The sequence below is a fragment of the Zerene cesonia genome, chromosome 20, assembly GCF_012273895.1.
Source record: "Zerene cesonia ecotype Mississippi chromosome 20, Zerene_cesonia_1.1, whole genome shotgun sequence".
Classification (NCBI taxonomy): Eukaryota; Metazoa; Arthropoda; class Insecta; order Lepidoptera; family Pieridae; genus Zerene; species Zerene cesonia.
In genome coordinates, this window is record NC_052121.1 from 3,444,677 (window position 1) to 3,466,021 (window position 21,345).

A 21,345-nucleotide genomic window follows, 5' to 3' on the forward strand; every position below is an offset into this window, starting at 1 on the left:
ATATCAGTTAAAAAATGATCTTGCAAAATATGAATTTGTGTGTAGTCAAATCTTGTTACGTTTTTCATGCCTATCTTAATTCCAAATAATCAAGATATTTAACATGTTGAAAGATTGAAAAATAATGTAGGAATATTAATAATTGTAAACAATTTCATAAGATTAAATGGACCACATGAGGCAAAAGCAGCCACATCCTGCAATGCTGCAATATATGTTAATTCATTAATGTGTTGAAAACCGTTTGATACGAGAGAAAATAATTACAAAGGTACCTCTAACATTTCTTTTAACAATCGATAACCATGCTAATATACGGTCAATCATACTGATTATTTGTAAAATTAATCTTCAAGCAACATATCATTTAAATAGTGATCTATTTTTAAGTACAATTAATACATTTTTAGTAAATCGCGTATTCTTATTTCTATCCGACGATATGTACGCATGTGTGCGTGCCCTGTGTACCTACAGAGCCGTCTGAGATAGTTGAGTGTGTGAATATGTACGTGCGTCAATCTAGCGCTTGAACTCCCTTTTAGACTGCAGGTGAATCTTATGATGTAGATAATAAAGGCTGGATTTGACTTTTGATAAATTTATAAGTCATGATGATTTGAAACTTTAGTTACAATTTATAATAAATTTCCACAATATTTATACATTTCAAGTGCAGATTTTGGTGTTCCGACATTTACGTAATTTTCCTCACGCCTAAGTGTTTCGTACTTTAAAATACATACTGATAACATAGTATAGATTATATCAAGGCATGCATCAAGTTAATCAGATCATTGCTTAGCTTATTGATCTATTATTTATGGTGAAATAATCAAAACAATCATAAGACATCAATAATTATCATGATGTAGATAATATTTATATGCAGGACAACATCCATTTACAATTACGATAAATATAAATAGGTTTTGAAGAAGAGAATTTGTAGACTACCTTTTTAATCCTACTATAATAAATGCGAAAGTAATTGGGTTTGCTGCTAGTACACGCCTAAACTATTGAACCAAATTGGATTAAATTTGGTAAAACAGTTTGGGACTGGAGATGTATAGTTTCTATCCTGGAAATACTACAGGAACTGTAGGTACCTATGAGGGTAAAATTTGGTCAAGTTCTGACAATTTGAAGGTTTTCAGTTTTCTGTTAAAATAATTACCTTAAGTCTACAAAGTAGATGTGTGACTTTCTATATAGTGCCATAAAATACTAGTGTATAATGAAATCTGACTTTATCTAAAGTAGCTTTAAACAATTATGTTATTGTTTGTAAAATCGAGATAGAGCATGCGCTCAACAAATGACAATAGGGCAGCAGTGTTTAACACTAAAAATATTTATACTTTTATAAATATTCCCATAGTCTGATAACAATGTAAAAAATACACTACCAACAGAAAAATCTATCATGTTTATATTGTTTATATACATCATCATCGTTTTTAGTAATTGTATAGATATGTTATAATTAACACCTTCTCTATCTCACATTCAAATCTTCGACTGACTATTATTCATTTAGTTGACATGATATAACACACAAATATTAAGGGCAACGATGTTATATAATATATTATTTTTATGGAAATGGTTTTTCATTTGTATCTAAGCAATGTTTCCTTTTTATTTGTTATGTTCTCCAAATTTTAGTACCAAGTGTTTATTGAGATGATCCAGAAATGAAGCAAAGTACTAAATTTTGCATTGAATAAAAATAATGAGTCTGTATTCATAGATATTGTTAGTACTTTAAAAATACTAGTTACAATTCTGAGAATCAAAAGGCATTGGCACCTACATACACCACTTTTATATGAAATACAGAATAATTTGATTTTTTTTTTATTATCTATTACTGTTTAATTCGTGTTAATAGTTCAAATATAAATATACATAAACAAATATAATAAATAAATATTAACTAATTACCTTTGTCCGTTGGTTGCGGCTTATCAATGATGTAGAATTTGTAGCCCCCAGGAGCCTCCACATACTTCAAGCCATTCTGTTCTTTTACCGGCCAATTGTTAGCTGCTGCTCTCTTTAGGCTTTCGCTGGACTGGATTGTAATACCAAGGAAGTCATTTCCTTGCTCATAATGAGTTATGCCATAGTTGTATGTGAGCTCAACAACAAAATGATTGTCTTCGGGCCCATAGCCCACCATGGTTTTGCTCCATCTGTTTGCATATGGTCTGAAAAAATTGTTTTTAATGTATAGCAATAGGTATACTATGTATTCACTTTTTATGTCCAGATTAAGTTAAATTTTTATAAGTCAATAAAAACTGCATCGTACATTACTCATTAAAATGAATGGAAAAATTTTAAATTTACATACCTACGAAGATTTGGAATTGTTAAACGAGAATTTTCATAATATTATGCAAGACTTACCCATTGCATGCAGCTTCACAGCCTTCCGTAAATTCTTCATGGCGCAAAACCTAATGAAGAAAAAAATTATATCTACTTTATATATTATCAAGTAGGTAGTTTATGATATTAAATTAGAGTATATATTTTTCTTGCACAATGACTTGAATGTTCATGATTAGAACCAGTCATGAGACCTTGAAATCTAATTATACGGTTAAAGGTTGTAAGCCTTCAAAGTTCACAGTAAGTAATTATGCAAATAAAACACAAAGCACTTTAAAAATATTATATGTAGGTAATGTATAGTCGTAGACTTACTTGCATTCCTAACACTTCTCTGTAAAATTTTGCAGTCAAAGTTCTGTCGGCGACTTTGAATACAAAATGTAAAGCGCGGCCTGTAACCATTTTGAAAAACTTACACTTAAATCTTTAATATCACAAAATAATACACACTAAGATTCACAGTTAGAAATATTTTAGGCTGGTTGTACAATTTGTTCCGGTTTAAACTCTAATCGTAATCGGCAATTCGAGTAATATTGACTATCGGCGTGCGACAACTGACTGCAAAAAACAACTGTACGGCAAAAGCGCTTTGATGACAGTGACTTTGACATTAATATAATGCTTTTCCTTTATACGTAGTGATTTATAAGAACGAATACTAATACGTCCAACTTGTTTATGTCTTTTTTTAATTTGAAACACATTTTACTTTGTCACAGTCATTCCTGTCATCATCTAGTATTTATATAATATATTGAGATAAAGTCGATAAATATTAATACTCAACAATAAATGCATGCATTGAAAATTACCCGAGCTTGGCCCCATTAGCTATGGCCTATGAGTTTTGATAACATTACACGCCCCGGTGCCAGCGGCAAACAAATGGGGGCGACAGGAAATGCCAATTCAAGAAAAAAAAAATACATGCGAATAGTGTGTAATCCGCAGTACACCAGTGGGTTACAGTATGAAAGCAGAGAAAGGGGATTTTATACAAAGAGGTAGACTAGATAAAAAACAGCCCTTGAGTTGTAAAACGTCGATTTTGGCAACATAAATTAAAAATCTTTGATTTCATTCTATTCGACTGTTTTAATCGAGAGTTAAGAAAATGACAGATTTAATTTTTAGTTTTATAGCATTGAAATTCTTTAAAAAAAATAGTATATTTTCTCAAAATAATAGATGTTAGGTATTTTCTTATCCCCTTCCACTATTTTATTCTTAATATTTTCTGATTTCCCTATCACCGCTTTGAAAAAGGCAATATTTTTAATTACTGCTCCGCTCCTTTTGTTTGAAGCGAAATATTATAATATAGCATAACCCATATAAAGGCTTTCTCAATAAATAAATCCAACACAAAAAATCTAGTATTCAAAGCAAGAGTTTCTGAAACAACCCTAACAAAAAACAAACAGACAAAAAACACTTTAGCTTGATATTAGAATGGATTTCACAATTTTACATCAAATGCCTTCTGAGTGATAAGGTAATCTAAGAAGAATTATCTAAAATATGACTAGCCTGAAGTATCACCCATTTTAAGATTATGAACCCATTACAAGATGTGCATGCAGTATGCGCGTGTTGATATATTTGTTGACTAGGTCTAGTCGACTTCATTTGATTGCGATAACACTTCAAAGTGATATCCAAGATTTTCTATTATGATTATGATTGAGAATAGTGATGATAAAGATAAGTTGAGCTGTATATTGAAATAATTTAAAAATGCACTTAAAAATTATATTATACACCTACCTTACCTTCTTAAAATGTATTTTATACATTATTATAGAGGAAGGAAGGAAGGAAAGTAGATGGGTAGGAATTCCTCTATTAAATGAGGTTTTACAGTTTACATAACTTAACAGAAGCATGACCTCTTTCTGATTTTAAGATAGCATTACATTCTCCCGAAAGATTAAAATGAAAATCCTATTCGCAGAGGGTAAGATTTGAAAAATGGCACACATTTTTATTAAATAAGTACTAGGTTTTGCCTGCAACTTCCCACGCGTTAAATTCGGAGTCGTTTTATAGATGTTAATATACATTTAACCTTTCTGTTCAATCAGTCCTACCTATTAAAAAAACCCCATCAAAATCAGTTGCGTACTTTTAAAGATTTAAGCATACTTATGGACAGAGAGCGACTATGTAGTGATGCCTATGCATAATGTAACGTATGTTATAAATATTTCTAAAATATGTATTTTCTATAAGCATTAGAATGTGTCGATAAGAAGATTTTTAATTCAATTTAATTGAATTAACTTCGATTAACTTACATCAAATTGTAATTCGAATATTATAGATTACTGCGAAAACTGTTTAGATTTTGTAAGCTTTTATGGCACTTAATAAACAAATTTTCAATTTAAATTTTTCTCATCATAACTGCTCCACACACCGCATGTTATCATAGAAGCATAAATGGGAACTATATGTTAAAAGTAATAAGGCATATATTGCTTAGTGTTTATGTAGTACGAGTATAAGTTATGAGTTGTGTTGTGACCATAGAGTAAGTCGAGACTAACTGCTGCACGACCTCGTTATAACAATCTTGTTACAAGTCATTCAGTCATTACAATATATTTCAAATCATCAACCTATATGCACGGGTAATGTTGATTGTTGAAAGGAAAGGAAGTAGAAAAGAAATGAAGGGTATTGGACAGTTTAACTAACATCACCCTAGAACATTTTAATAATCAAAACAATTGAAGTCAATTCATTCACATTAAACTACATATAATTTCATACAGAAATACGGTTAAATATATTTTTTCTTACGTCTAAACTACAATCATAGTTTCATGGGTATGTTATATTTTTTTTTTTACATTTTCTTAAAATATGCAATAAATATAATTTTATAAATTTTATAAACATACACAGATACGTTAGACGAATCCTATTGTTTCTGTCCTAAAGTCTGTAAATATTATCTTCTGCTCATCTATCTGATTATTTTTATCAGGTATTCCGTTATTTGTGGATATGATCGTGAAAAGATATTGTTTGTCTAAGTCAAAGTAGGTACATCGATATTGAAATATCCTATACAATAAATAACGTAGGCGATTAACATAAACAATAACTTTAACTATTAAATATAACGTTAAATATATAGCCTCCATATAAAGATATAAGTTATTTAAAATTAACAATTAACTATAAATGCACGACGATAAATGGAAATATATGGTAACACAAAGCTGCGCTACAATCATTGTATGAAGGAAAGTATTTATTTATAACTAGAAACTCTATACAATGTTATTCGAAAAATATAGTTTAGTGAAGATGGTTCGCAATTATTTAATAAGCTAAATAATAATGTAATCTCTTGTTATAGGTAGTTAAAGCGTTTAATAAATTTGCTGAAAATAATTTCTGGTATATATAAAAATAGGCAATTAGACCATAAGAGAAAGGCCATGATATATGAATAATAATATGAGACGGTTTAAAAATAAAGATTTGTTGCATATCGCTTTGGTCAGTATAGAAGATAATAATATTAAAAAAAATTGATGTATTTCCAGACAGCCCAACAATTGACCACGTAAAACAGACTATCGATTTAAAGGCAGATAACAGCATCGACTTCGAGAAACAAGCACATAAATATTACAAATGGATGAAAGCGAATAACGTAGCTTTCATTAAAATATATCTTAATTTACGTATTTCTGAAAACATTTAAACATATTAGAAAAGAGTTGAGAATCTCGCAAAATCAAAAAAAAAAAATCTCCTTTCAATGATTTAATGTTATCAGTAATATAAGGTGTCACCAACACTGTTGCGCTACATCTACCTTCAGTCTTGCCATCATGCCTTTAATAAAAATAATAACGTCATTAGTGCCTTAATAAGTAGGTATTATTAGTAGTCGAAAATGTCCATACAGCGAAATTCCCAACCTTTAACAACATTTAACGTAAATACTATATAAAATGCAATTATAAAGAAATCGGTGCGTTATTTTTAATTGTGTTTTTCCTTTTCAGAGCCATCTTTGTCTTTCTCCTTTTCTTTTTCTTTTTTCTCTTGAAGTTGCTGCAAGTGCGCCGGTAGAGCCTTGAGAATTGCGTGTACCTTCATATGCAAAGATAAGGTTTTATTATTGACATACATACCTACATAGCCGCTCGTCCCGACCTCGCCCGTGGTACATACAGGCAATAGCAGGGATCACGTACATATCCATGTTGAAAGGAAATTTAAAATCGATCCAATAGTTTCCGAGATTAGTGTGTTCCAATAAACCAACAAACTCTTATCAATTTTTTTTATTTTTATAGTAAGGATAATTTGTTCGTATGTCTTGATACTACACTACTATATTAATAATTATTTATAATTAATATACTCTCCCGTTTTCGTTCAGTTATTGTCATATCATCATTTGTTTACCATGAATACGAGGCTTTACTTCTTCTACTCGATTAATATAAATAGATAAAGGCTTTTACGTGAATAAGTTAAAGTGTATGCCAGACTCCTACTATAAAATGTTATTTACCTAATTCTATTCATTATATTTCGTTATATTTTTGTTAACGCATCTTTATCATCTATGCAATCTGACAAAAAATTGAAAAAAAATTATATATTCTATTTAGTTAAATGCGTTATAAGCAGCGAGCCGTACCACTCGAACGTGCGCAGGCGATAACATTACCTCTTCAGCGACGGCCATGAGAACGAACTCGAACTGCTGCTTAGTCGCCACCATGCGCGGTCGCTGGTCGCGAATGTGTTCCAGCGTCGCGGCTATGTCGATCTCCTTGGCGCCCTTAGCCATTCGGTTGAGGACCATGTCGATGAGACAGTATGTACCCGTGCGCCCGGCGCCGTCACTATTAGCAGAAGGTTTTGGTCAGTCTTAAGGGCTCACTATAGGAGACAGAATGATGTACGCACTCATATGTACATATATAGCCTTAATATATTTATTGAATAGCGGAAAATTACAGATTAAAAAAATATGATCGATTTAGCACTGTGGTGCTGAATCGAACATTATTCATATCACTATTCGTCATCACAAAATAATAAAGACATTTCACTATGTATACTTCCATTTTTATGTGAATTATTAAATTAAATAACTGCTTACGCAACCACTAGAAAAAAAGAATAGTCATCCACAGTATGCATATTTTATGATGCATTTGTTTAGTCACATTTTACAAAAACCTTCCAATTTATGACCGTTTAACTCTTAACGTTTAACCTAGGTTTTTGACAAGCAGACAGACGAACAGACGCACAGCAAAGGCTTAATAATAGGGTCCCGTTAACCTCGTACCCAAACTATAAAAATGTTACTGATTGAAAAGAAAAAATATATAAGCTAATATAGCAGGAAATAATTTATCGATGTTACAAGATCACAGTCTCAAAAGTAAAAATGCTAGAACTATGACAGAAAAATGTGTATTATTATTAGTATATAGTATACAAAGGGTTAAGATAATGCAGAATAATACACACCTGCAGTGAACCACGATGGGGCAAGATCGTCCTCTGTATGACTTGTTCACCTTCCTTTAAATAAAAATCTGATTAATTTCTTACACTCCAATAAGTAGTAAATCTCACAAATACCAAAATGACACAATATATATGTAACGTACCGTGAAATATTTTGAATTATAATATAAAAAAGAGGTAAAGCATCAAACGAAAGAAATGCTACGGTGTTCAACCTCTATTCGTGTTTATGTAGTGTAACGCATCTAATCTAAACTAAAATATGATCCAAGTGAGAAGACAGTCACCGATCGTTTTAGCATTTAAAAAAGAGATACTTTACCTCCTAAATTCAAGCAAAGCCTTGGTGGATGAAGGCACTCCGTTCTCAGGCCAAGACAGGAAGTGGAACTGGGTGACGGTACGAGTTTCGCTTGTTTGTTGATTCTTCAAGTAGAAGCTGCGGACGAGGTAGTCGTCGCACCAGATGTGTTCACTCACGAGATGCACCTGAATTTATCAATAAAATTATATATATCAATATTATTATAATATGGTGTTGATAAAAACATTTAGGGTTTTTTTCCTTACAATTATAGATATATATCTCTAAGGGGAACTATTTTATTGCAAGGTATAAGAGAAACCTTATTATACGCATTAGTTAGTTAGTAATTACTTCACACCTCATAAATATGATAGAGTTCAGATCCTTCCTCGGGCCAGTATCGGTGGCACAGCTGCTGTCCGTTTTCCGTGAGTCGCGTCAGCATTACCATGACAACACTCCCCTGTTCCCATACCATTTGCCAGAAGTCAGACGATGTGTGTGGCATTGGACCAGACGCGGCGATATAGGCTGGGTTGCGAGGGTCGTGATCAGTCTGGAATAAGAAAAAGTAAAATTGGAATATTATGGATTTCTTTTACGATTTACAAGTAACAGTTATAAACTTCTGTTTATTATGTAGATTCAAACGATTTTTGGTCTTACGTCTATACGTTATATATTATTCTATAATAATATAGACTTATCAAAGTTCACATAGGTGGACGAGAAGACGTTAGTTAAGTGCAGATTTATAATGCAATGTTTGGTTACAATCAGTAAGGTAACTTCTTAAATACTGTGAAATGTACTTTTACAGTAGAAGATACAATGAGTTCGTTTACGATTTTCAATGTTAAATGTAGGTACATTATGACAGGAAATTAGCAGTGCTACTCACGATAGTCGAAGCATTAATGTAGTCAGATCCAAGGTGGTTCGATAGAGGGTTCAGAGTTACCCTAGCATGATCGTACGGAAGGCAATGAGAGTATCTATTCTTTCCGGTATTATCAGCTTTATAAGCCGCGGTGGTCGTATTCGGTTCAGCCTCGTAGGCGCATAGAGCTTTCCACTCCTGTTCTAGTCGGTCCTTGTTTCGCAAGTGATCTTCCATATAAGCCTGATAAAGACAAATAAATAAATACAAACGTGCTTTTACTAAAATAGGATACTATGAACAGAGTGTAAATAAAATCGCACGTACTAAGACCATGTGGCCAGTAGATATGTCCATGTTGGTAAGCGCTGGTTCCTCGCTCCTGTCAAAGTTAAAAATTTATGTAGGTATATGTTCATATATCATAAAGATATTACTTATCTCAGGTACATGTAATCTTATACCAACAAGGATCATCATTTGAGATAATAGGTATAATTTTTTTTTTCATAATAGGTAATTATAGAAATAAATTTTGCAAACTTTTTAACAAGATTTTTTTATTAATGGTTGCACACTAAAAACATCTCATATATAGTCACAATGAGTCTTACAATGAATGACAGGCGGTAAACTAAAGAACAAAAAGTTGAATAGTTGATTTAAAATTATTGATTAATATTTATTTATTGCTGACTCAGGTGATAATCGTTTTATATGATTTTCTCCTATCATGTTTCTATGAACATTTCGTTCGTAGAAACGATTCATTCGTGCTAGCCATAAATGCAATAGACGCACCAAGAAGAAGTGCTAGATCTTGTGGATGGAGAGTTGCCATCAGGTTCTCGAGACAGCGACGTGATGCGTTGCGGCGCCTCTGCGGTGTGCGGCGCTGGAGCCTGCTTGCCGGTCATCTTGCCAGACATACGAGCACGACACAATTCCTGAGAATCAAGTGCGTGTATGCGACATTATCGGATTAAATTATAATTTGCATCGATAACACTTAAGCCATTATCAGTGAAAAAATTGGGATGAAGCACACTTTTTCTTCCCAACCGACTTCAACACGAAAAAGTATAAATATATACGTCGAATACTTATCTCTAAATTGCCTCAAAACTATTTTTTTTTTTGCAAAAATTAATGACCAAAATTATTCTATGGACTCTGTTGATTTAATATAGAAGTATTACATAAATGGTCCCCGGTAACCACTACCTGGTAGTCTCTAGTAGCTTCGGCGTCGATTTCGGCCGCTGAAGACAGCCCTTGCATCTTCCTCTTCGAGCTCATGTCCCGTTTTAGCAGAATCGCAAAAATAACGACTCCAACTATAAGAACAGCTAAACTGCCAACCAGAGCAAGAAGAACGGGCAGTTCTAAGCCGAAATATTGAGGTTCTCGCACTACGTCTTGGCGCATTACATGATATTGAGTCTGGAAAAAACCCACTTTATAAAAAAAGAATATTTTCAAAAGACTTGGTGGTTACTGGCAAGTTTTAAAGAAAAGTGTAAGTGAACTAAATGAATTATCTGAACTATACTCCTCTTCACTAATAAAATACAAATTGAAGTACTACAGGTACAAAATTCAATTTAGGTCAAAGTGATATAAAAAATATAAAAATATAATAGATCTTATTGAAATTTATTTACATCCAATCGATCGATGCAAGTATTTTTTTTTTTAATTGTTCTAACACCATGGATTACTATTGTTTTTAATAGAGGCACTTACCCTATCACCAATACCACTGGCAATAATTTGTGCTCCTGTTTCTTTGGCAACTTTATCTTTTATGGCACCTAAAATTAAGAAAATATTTATATGACGTACTTCATACGTAACTATAGTAAGATACCAACAAGAAAGTAGACAATTGCATATAAAACTAAATATACAATATTATAAAAATCAATATCTAAACATACCAATTTGCCTAGCTACTTCCTCTGCGTTCCAGCCTCGGTTATTATTTTCAACTTTAAAGGTGACCTCTGTTGGGTCAACTCTGTAATTTAGGATTAACCAGTGATAAAAGAAAAATAATGAGATTAATAAACATGAGTAAGATAAGCAAGTAAAGTTACCGTGGATTCGTAAAAGTATCTTTCTCTAAGCCGAGCATTTCTTCTAGTCTTGAAATAAAAGAGATGCCTTTTTCCCAGTTTGTAAGGAATCTGAGGCAAATAAAAGCAAAAGTGTGCATTATTACGATGTTCGGAAGCGACATTCTGTTCAATTAATAAAAAAAAATATGTTGGTACCTATTTTGAAATTTAACAAACGCATAAGACGGGTCATATTGATATTCATTATTATTGATGTCACTCGGTTTTCCCGATGGCACTTCGTGGTCTGAAAACAAATTTTAAAATTAATTTGAAAAATATGTAACCGCTGTCATAGATAATTATTTAACAAAGACATACAACACTATATATAAATATATGTACAAAATTCATGCATTTAAGGATTGTTACAAAGAAATCGTGTTTTCGAGACGTTCTTCCTTATTTGATTATTTTGTGTTACATCTTGTGATATATATTTTACATCGATAGCACCACAATACAAAAAAAATCTTTGAAAAATAAGCAAAAAAATATGGGAGTGAAAATAATCAGAAATGAAATAATAATTACACAAATATGTTGGGGAGTGTACGGAGAACCAGAGAGCATCATGCGAATTGTGAACATTTAAAATAGAATGTGCTAGTTTAGGGTACATTTAGTGCGTACAATCTAGAGAATATTTAGCAGTGCAGTTAGTAGTTCAAACACATTCTTCACGGACGTTATATTAGTTTTACAGCTTTTAGTTACTTTAGGCCACCGTGACACTAACCTGTCACAGACATACTCTTATTGTGGTATAAAATCTTTAAGGCTTGCGCGTCCAGCCGTGGCCCAGGCTTTTTAACATCATCTCTTTCCCTACGCTTAAAGCCCAATTCTCTATCAAGTAAGTCTTGAAAATCTTCGGATAAGTAAAATTTTGAATTTTCACCTGAAACATTGTCGGTAGATATGTAATAGCCTTTGCTCTGGATCACTCTATCTCAGAGCTTGAAGGTTTTATGAAATCATGATTTTTAATAACATAATAAAACCTAATGAAAAACATGGAAAAATTAAAAAATAACTTTGTATGTTACAAATTATTTCAAGAAAGAAAAGTAGTGTATTGGTTTTTATAGTGCCGATGCAAAGAAGCAACACAAATTCCGTTTTGCCTACATACTATAAGTAGTTAGACGATTTTAATTCCAACCTTGCAACTCATTTGGACCCAATGGTCCACCTTCAGCTATAACTGCACCTTGAGGCCTAAGTTTTGATCCAATAATTTTGCTCCAATAATTCATTAAATACTCCATGTTTTTGTCGAATTTCGCTTTACCTCCTGGAAACGCAATGCTTTGATTGAGCAATATTCACTTTAATAATTACATATTTCAGTAAACTTTATAAGCGCTACCTTTAGACTTATACGGGCCTAATTCACCACTCCCGGGTTCAACTAATTCTTCATCCATACCATCTTCATCAAAATAAATACGTGATTCTGGTATATCACCGGGATTCTCATATTCAAAGGGAAAATTTTTCGCTGCAAAACTCTGTCTGTATTTTTCTAAAGCGTTAGATTTTACTTCTGCATCTAAAGGTGAAAATCTATTACCCGTCAAATACTCTGCTGTATACGGTGGTGGTTTTGTTTTGTATTTTCTGAAATGAGCGCCTAAGCGTTGTTCATCAGTAAAATCATTGGTTTCTGGATTCGGCTCAAGCTTGTTTTGTTGCAGAGATTTTTTCTCTTTGTCGATAAATTGTTCAAGTTCAGAATCAGGTCTATTTCCTTGTATCCTCTGAGCTCGCAGTCTCTCTCGAAAACCTCCAAACGGAACAACAGGAGACTCCTCACCTCCATTCATTATCATAATGTTACGTACTTTATCACCCGAGATTTCATTTTCGGCCGAGGGTTCAATTTCGGAAACTGAATTGCAAAAAGAAAAAGTAAGCGACATTTATTGCGTTAGACAGTCTTATTTCATAGTCAAATTTCAACGTACCTTCTGGTATTAAATACGGGACTGGCTCGTCATCCGGCGTCAAAGGAGGATTATATATTTCATTTGCATAATCGGAATCGACTAATTGCGAATTTGGCATAAATCGTACATAAGCTGTTTCGTCTGGTTCGACCTAGAGTAATTTTTTTTTAATAATATATATTAGGTTCCAATGTGTGTTAAACTTTAATTAATCGCACAATTTAATAAACCATACCTCTAAATTTTCATCGCCTTCTATTACAGGCACTGAGCTCAGTTTAGGGTCAGCGAACTGATCACATAACTTTGAATTCACATTTGTCGGATCACTGAAATTAATGGATGTGTTTATCAAATCTGCATTACATACTGAAATCACGTAATGGAAAAAGAAGAAGAAAACAGAATTCCTACTTACAGTTGTTGTCGTAATGCATAGAGCATGCTCTGCAATACGCATTGGGTGTAAGCATGCTCCCAGCGGTACCCCTGGGTAGCTAGACGTTGCAGCTCCCCTTCGAACCATTGCAGTTGGGTCGAACTCATGTCATATCTGAATATGGCGTTATTATAGTAATAAATTAAAAGTTTTTTAGCGAATTGTCAATTCAATTTTCAAATTAAAATTTATGATACTATAAAAATGTACCTAATCATTAATTATAACATTAGTAAAGTTTCATAAATATCGATGGAGCCGTTTCCGAGGATGTGGCAACTAACACGAAGATAAATAAAATCTATTGCAATACTTACTGGTAGAGCGAACCTTCCTCTGCATCGCTTTCATAGATGGGGATGCACTTCCCAAAGGCGAAATCTGTGTATATAAAAATACATTACAATTCAACAACATGTTAATAATTGTGCTTTCTCTTAAAAAATAGTTCAATACATACCATCGTAGCACCATTCCGCGCCCTCTACGCACAAAGTCGAACTGAACAAACACCCTGCGAAACAACAAAAAAGATATAGACAATATTTACTTTAATCCTTATACCAGCGATCCGCCCCGGCTTCAGTGGTGGTGCGGATTTTTCTCTCCATAAGAACCATCTCTGAGCCTTAACAATAACGTTAAAAAAATACTGCTCTCGAGTTTTACACTTAGATTCTATTGTGATTAAGATATCTAGATTTATTTAAGTTAACGATTATCTGTCTGATTATTCACTTCTTCTTTGTGACTATAACGCTTAAGTTAATGTTATCGTACAGCATACATACCTATCAAGTATTATTGTGAAGAAATTATGTTTGTATTTGTTATTAAAAAAGGTAAAACCCAATAAAGGAAGTTTGGAAAGCTGTATTCAAGCAAAGCTTTAGATTATAAACAGAGAAGAGGATTCAAATTGCGAAAATTGAGTGAATGGATAGTTCGTTTCTTTTCACAAAAAAAGTAGGATGAAAGTAGGTAACCATATGAAATTAAGGACAGAGAGAGATGCACAATACACTATGCATGATTTTGCTATTTTGTGTGCAATCGAGGTACAATAAAGTGCTTTCTTTTATTGAATTTCAATATAACTTTTCAATCCATATTCCAAATTCAAAATATTGGTAAATTTAACGTCTCTGTCATATGTTACAAGATTTATGTTATTTATTCACAATATCAAAGCTTTAATATAATACATTTACTTTTATTTTGTAGCAACAGTGATATCTAGTTAGATTATTCTATAGTATTCTAATTATACTTGAAATAGGGGCAAACGATTGACTGAGTTTTATATACTTTGTAAGTACCTATTTTTTCTCGTTGCAATTAATCTATACTAATATGATAAAGCTGAAGAGTTAGTTTGTTTGAACGCACCAATCTCAGAAACTACTGGTCCTATTTGAAAAATTCTTTCAGTGTTAAATAACCCATAAATATGACCATATATCTGAGTTTCGATCTCAACTCAAATGGCTGCCGATCCGATTTCGCCGGGATGCTCATGTGCTGCATCTTCTTTATCAGGTTTTGTTCAACCCAAAGATGCCCGCGTACTTAAAAGAAAATTTCGTCTTTAGGGGTAACAATAGCGAACCAGTTCGATCCACTGAAATGTATCGTTTACGAATGCCACCACATCACACTGGTTTCTATGACACTTCGTTCACTGTTCGGGCGATAAAACTGTGGAACGCGCTACCTGAACCAATAAAAAAGGCACAGTCCTTAAATAAGTTTAAGGTACTGGTACACAATTATTACTACTCTTCCTGTTTTACTTAATAAACTATAGTGTTTCAAACCTTTATATATTTATTTTTATATATCTAATTGTTTATAATATGTATAATAGACATTATTCATAGTACTATATATGTATATTTTATCTTTCGTATTATATTTATGCTCTGCCCTACTCCTCTCCTCTATCTAATTTCTCTCTGTACGTCTGGTTGTCTGGAAGAAATCGCTATATAGCGATAAGACCGCCATTTGTTTGTAATGTATATATATTAAGGTTTTTATGCTGTTTCAAGAGCAATAAAGAGTTAATAAATAAATAAATAAATAAATAAATAAAACCCATTTATTGAGGAAGGCTATATTCTATATATGTACCACGGGCAAACCGGGGCGGACCGTTATAAATATTCAGAGAGAATCAGAAATAGCAAATGTTATGCAGATATTTGAAATATTATTCGTTATTACGTAGGTACTCTTTGATATAAGATGAGAAAATTGCAACCCACGTTGCATGAAGGCATTTTCATTATATCTTATGAAATTTCTAGAAGATGCTCGAGTCTATTTTTATCCATCAAACGCTTTTAATCTCGAAGATTCCTCGGTAGGAAAGGAACATGAATAGGTCGGTACGTATAATATATTTTAATCTAGCATTTTGCTTAGTAAACCTTTTATAGTGGGTAGATATATGTATTAGTATAGTATTTTATTATCTGTGATATATATTTAAGTCCTGAATTTGTACATACACTACAAATCATATTCCATTACTAGCTAGAAATGTTTTTTCTGTGATTTCAAATTCAGGAAAAATTCGCCTATTAATGAAGTACCTATGAAAAGAATTTTGATATGTTAGTATTTATACATTTTTGATATAATTGTGAGCTGTAGAAACAAAAGGTGGTAAATTGGTGGATATTAAAAAAAATAAGAAATTATGTACAAATACATAGCGGTCAAGAAAAAAGAATTGAAGAAATGCTCAAGAATCGTCGACTTTTATAAACTGTGTGTGTTTTATTTTATAGTTTAACGCGCACGAAGCTGCGGGAAAAAGCAAGTTATTTTATAATTTATTCATTTATTATTCTTCATTCTAGACAAAGTCGGGAAGCGGCTAGTATGTTATTATATACGTACCTATGTTACCATCAGCGTTCGAGGGCGCCAGCGTGCCTAGAAGCGCCAGCGCCCATAGAGTTGGCCGTAAATACATTCGGCACATTACATCTGTAAATATTATTAATGTACTTCTCCAAAATCCCAAAAACATACAATTTTTCTTTGTAACTATTAATCCTTAATGAAATAGAAACAGATTTTAAAAATGCGGCTATAACATTAGACCAGTATACACCTACGACCTAAGACCGACAACTACCCCCAAAATAATATTTTTATTATCCATTTGAGGCAATTATATTATATGTCATTCCAAACATACCACATATTTTAATTTTTGAAGTGTCCCAATATACAGGTCAATTAATTGTTACAAATGAACCACACGTAATTAACAACAAATGAATAATAGATATTAGGTCACCTATCCCATTAACTGATAGGTACTAGTTTACCTTCTCCTTACTATGAGATTTCATGGGGCTCTTCATTTATAGACCTAATAAACTTGATGGATGCCCGCTGAAGATTGATTTAAGCTTAGTTAAATTTAATTTCGCCCGGCGTTATTGCCAATTTATTTTTATTACAAGTTTAAACATTTGTAAATGAAAGATCTAATACCTAGTGGAAGTATACAATTAACTTTAATAAGTATAATTCACCAAATTATCAATAAAATAAACGACGTTAACACATTAAACGCATCAGGAATTTGTATTGTGTTATTTGACCTAGTATTATTTTAATAAAGGAGTAATAAATCATAAACGTTATTAACATAAATGATAGCTATAGATAGGTACGGCTGTTACATAGATAGATTACATTGACGTAGGCATCCATGCTCTTTAGGTACATCCCACGCAATCGCTCGGCCTAAAAACGTTCATCCCTATTATTGGGGATGCATTCTTACAAATATTCTTTATTAGTAAAGCTTTGTATGTAATAAGTTAAAATAAAAGGTTGAAATGTAAAAATAATTAAAATTTTGTAACAGGGGATGAATAAATGCGCCCACCTACGCAGTTAGTTAGGATAATGTCAAAGGGTTCCTGGTTCTAAAAATAGAACGAGCGGTATCTAAACCAAGAGAAAGAAATAATGAATAAAAAAGCTTTACGTACCAGACAACGATCTCATAAACAAACACACTATCAAAACATCTCATTAACACTTTTAAGTAACAGGTTTTATAAACGCAGCCTACAAAAATATATTCACAGGAAAAAATACCTATCAGAAATAATGATTCTGTTTATGTAAGAGGTATGAATACGCACCGTTCAAGATCACCAATGATTACTGCAGCATTAGTTATGCAGGAAACACTGAAATCTTTCACAGCGGACACTGAGACACGGCTTCAGGCGGGTTGTCCGCGGCGAGATGCAAAACCGCCAGCTGTATCGCCCAGCGAGCCTGCGCACTCCGCTATATCGATCTTGCGCCCATCCATTCACACAATACATTCGCCGCCTACATAACTCGATCCGACTAGATGTTATACTTCAATCATCATTAGATAACGCAATATTAGCAATTGGTCCTCGAAGCTTCCACTCGAAGCACTTCACTGTAACGCGGAATGAGCTCGATAAATATAACGACCGAATTTGGAATGCAATAATATTTGGTTGACAACAAAATGCACTTGAACCCTGAGTGTATTTGTCAATACACGAAAAAGGAAGAAAATAATTAAAATATATTGCCTTGTTTAGGCGGCGGCGACACTATGCCGGGTTATCTTGGTACAGCGTTTTGCATGCTAATGACGTTTCGATAACGATGTTGGGGCTAGAGTCGATAAACGAAGCGATGCTTGGTACTTACAGCCACCCACATACAAACACTTATCAACCACATGACATTTTTACGGGATAAATAGAATATGGTAGTATTAGGGATGCTATATTTACTTAAAGAAAGCATTGCATTAAAAATAACACGGAAATTTGCGTTCCTTCGAATTGATAAAAACTGAAGCTTGAGTACATGTAACACTATGTTGTATTAATTTAAACCTGGTTCATAAATTTCGGTACATGAATACGTCTTTGTACTGACACAAATAATACGTGGACTTTGTAATTATGCGCAATGTGTTTTGTGTATAATAAACACGAATATTCTAAAAATTGGTCTTACGGTTTTGTTCCATTGGCCCAAACATACACATGATATAAAAGAGACAAGTGGAAGAGCACGAATTACTATTGTAGTTAAGTACGAGAAAGTTAGATAATTTATAAGATATAGTTTATTATTATGACTGTCTAAGTAATCAAAGAACGCTATAATGACTACAAACAAAATATATGGCTAATATTGTTTACTATAGTATACACTGCTAAGGGAAACTTTTCTGATCTAAGTGAGAATCAACATAAATACCCACCTATACCATGTTTGAACACTTGATATGCATTGATAGTAATCCATCCAAACATTCTGCACTACTCTTCATATTTGATATCTGTTTTATTCCTATGAATATAAAGGAATTCAATTACAAAATGGACAATTATTAAGCCAAGTCTACTTCTAAGCTCACCCAGGCCGAGCCGGCTAAACTGTTCCGGCTTAAGCAGTAAAAACAAAAGGCAATTGCGTAGAATTACATTTAGGATTTAAATAAAATACAATAATATATATAAAAAAATCTCTGTATTACGATAACACAATTATAATACACAAGACAAAGTACCACTAAAGTTTACATATGTTAAACAACTATACAGTTTATACAAGTACTGCAATGAATAATCGTCTTCACTCTTAGTATATATAAAATTACTAACACATAAACAAATTGTATGAAATTATAAGAACTTTTGAGTTAGCAATCTGTACAAACATTGTATCAGTGTTGCAATTTAACATAAAGTCGAATTTCAGTGACTGAAAAATAAATCGAAATATGTTCTATACATAGCAGCTTCTATAACAGGTACGTTATGGTGAGGCACCATGTGAAGATTAATTTTGTTTAAATCTTAATACCATACAATAAATCCATTTTTCTATACACTGGTGAAGCTATAAAATATAAGAACAAGATAGATTAGCATGATAAGGAAACCTTATTTCAATATACTTAACATGGTTATTCCTGTAAACGACTCATAGCACAATTTGATACTTCTATGTATACACTTCACTTTGTGAACAGTAACTAATACGCATTTGTGTGACAATGGTCTACATTAATTATTGCATTGTTTTTAAAGTTAAAATCTTTGATAGTTATATATACAATTATTTAAATTTCTGGCAACACAAGGCATATTTAAAAACATTACAAAAATATTAAATGTTTACGTTGTGTATAGAAAAATTACCTAAAACTAATAGGTATACTATAACTATGTAGCTTTGATAACCAATTAGACTGCCGATATATTATAATAATATACTTTTTAATACACATCTTTTTTTATTACATAGTAATTTTTAAAAAGGACGTACATAGTAGATTTAGCGCAAGAAAACTTATTGAATAATAACATTTGTATATCATCTAGAATCTAGATCATGAAGGTACACTCAAAAGATATAAATAATAGTTGTTAAAGTAGAAAATAAATAGCAGCGATAATCCATAATAAAGAAAGTATTAATTCTAGGCACTGGACTTCATTTACACAAGGAGAGACGTTTTTTAGTTTAATTTATAATCACAATTAAAACATTTCAAATATAAAGGTTCATTTTCAAACTAAATACTTAGGTACTAACCTATCAAGCGAACCCTACAATGTGTACAACAAACAGTCCACATATAAAAGATGTTTGCTTTTAAAAACAATAATTCTACGTGAGAACCTTATGTGAGATATACTGATATGATTAAGGTACTTTAACTAAGAGAACATAAATAGCATACACCAGTAATACCTTAGTCACTACAATGAACACACTACATAACTTAATCTCAAAATAATACTATTCAAATCAGAACATACAAGCAACGAAATGGCATTTAACTTAATGTAACTCTTCTAACGATGTTGTTTAATTAGTATGGAATATACAAGGAAATTACGTTTTATAAAAATTATACCGTCTCCTTACGGGTTAAGGCGCACACACATTTCACGTTATTTCATTGATAGATTTTAGGACAATGTGTTAATAATTGACCTGAAGCTCTGCCAGATGCAGTAATCTTATCAGTTTTCAATAGGAATCGATCTTGCGCTTTTTTAGAAACTGTGATTAGAATAAATTTATTATACAGTATTCAATAAGGGTAATAGCTGATTGTACATCAATATCTTTAATATATGATAGTTAATACGTATTATTAATCATACTAATACGAAACATTAAACTGCAGACATTGTCATAAAATCTACAAGATTAAAATGGTTTTTGACAAAACTTCTCCAAAAGTGGGGAGATAGTAAATGTACAAATTTAACAAAAATATGTGACTATTTACACTACCAAATCTACACAGCGGCAAAATATTTGGAAACAGTTTTAATTTTCCAAACTTGTATGCTACTGCATACTAGAAGCGTAAACTAAAAGAAAAAATAAAAAAAAGAAATAATTTTTTCATTTGCATATTTCTAGAAAATTGAGCTGCATTGTTAGACCAGGGCTAGCTTCCATGGATGCAAGGATGTTTCATGAGATCCGATCTATCTCCAATGACTCAATAAACATAACTGAGTTGCGAAGGCAGGCACGCGATGATGCACTTGAAGCTTGGCGTTCTCGTCTTTCACAGCCAAATAGCATCCGACAGCGCGTGGTAGCGGCTATCTTGCCAAATTTCCGTGTATGGATTGATAGACGTTGGGGTACTATAACCTTTA

The 21,345-nt window shown here is 32.4% G+C and overlaps 3 protein-coding genes across 8 annotated transcripts in view; all 3 read right to left on the bottom strand.

Moving 5' to 3' along the window:
- The window catches only part of LOC119834919 (glyoxalase domain-containing protein 4), a 13,048-nt gene extending 10,056 nt beyond the window's left edge, over positions 1-2,992 (bottom strand). Inside the window, exons 1-3 of the mRNA XM_038359456.1 lie at positions 2,719-2,992; positions 2,419-2,468; positions 1,951-2,216 (exon numbers count right to left, since the gene is read on the bottom strand). Coding sequence (XP_038215384.1) covers positions 1,951-2,216; positions 2,419-2,468; positions 2,719-2,808 — 406 coding nt within the window. The 5' untranslated portion in view covers positions 2,809-2,992. The remainder of the gene's footprint in view (positions 1-1,950; positions 2,217-2,418; positions 2,469-2,718) is intronic.
- A 2,107-nt stretch (positions 2,993-5,099) lies between these two features.
- On the bottom strand, positions 5,100-18,273 carry LOC119835162 (receptor-type tyrosine-protein phosphatase N2-like). Of its 5 annotated transcripts, none has more exons than XM_038359835.1 (23): positions 17,800-18,273; positions 16,532-16,621; positions 14,085-14,138; positions 13,942-14,005; positions 13,604-13,738; positions 13,421-13,514; positions 13,204-13,336; positions 12,606-13,127; positions 12,399-12,530; positions 11,973-12,134; positions 11,390-11,480; positions 11,213-11,302; positions 11,054-11,133; positions 10,860-10,927; positions 10,335-10,556; positions 9,915-10,060; positions 9,441-9,495; positions 9,135-9,356; positions 8,592-8,789; positions 8,249-8,415; positions 7,927-7,980; positions 7,112-7,289; positions 5,100-6,525 (listed from the first exon to the last, which is right to left on the bottom strand). In XM_038359835.1, exons 2-23 carry the CDS (start codon positions 16,614-16,616, stop codon positions 6,415-6,417), a joined length of 3,063 nt encoding a protein of 1,020 aa, XP_038215763.1. In that variant the 5' UTR covers positions 16,617-16,621; positions 17,800-18,273; the 3' UTR covers positions 5,100-6,414. The 5 variants fall into 5 exon arrangements, with proteins under 5 accessions (XP_038215763.1, XP_038215762.1, XP_038215761.1 ...); XM_038359834.1 differs by lacking the exon at positions 17,800-18,273 and adding an exon at positions 17,644-17,674 and having other exon boundaries at positions 10,338-10,556; XM_038359833.1 differs by lacking the exon at positions 17,800-18,273 and adding an exon at positions 17,644-17,674.
- Positions 18,274-19,169: 896 nt separating this feature from the next.
- Positions 19,170-21,345, bottom strand: part of LOC119834916 (probable serine/threonine-protein kinase DDB_G0268876) — an 11,233-nt gene continuing 9,057 nt past the window's right edge. Inside the window, exon 11 of one of the 2 annotated variants that reach the window (XM_038359450.1) lies at positions 19,170-21,126. The gene's annotated coding sequence lies outside the window, so the exon portion shown is untranslated. The remainder of the gene's footprint in view (positions 21,127-21,345) is intronic. The other variant, XM_038359452.1, reaches the window with a different exon arrangement.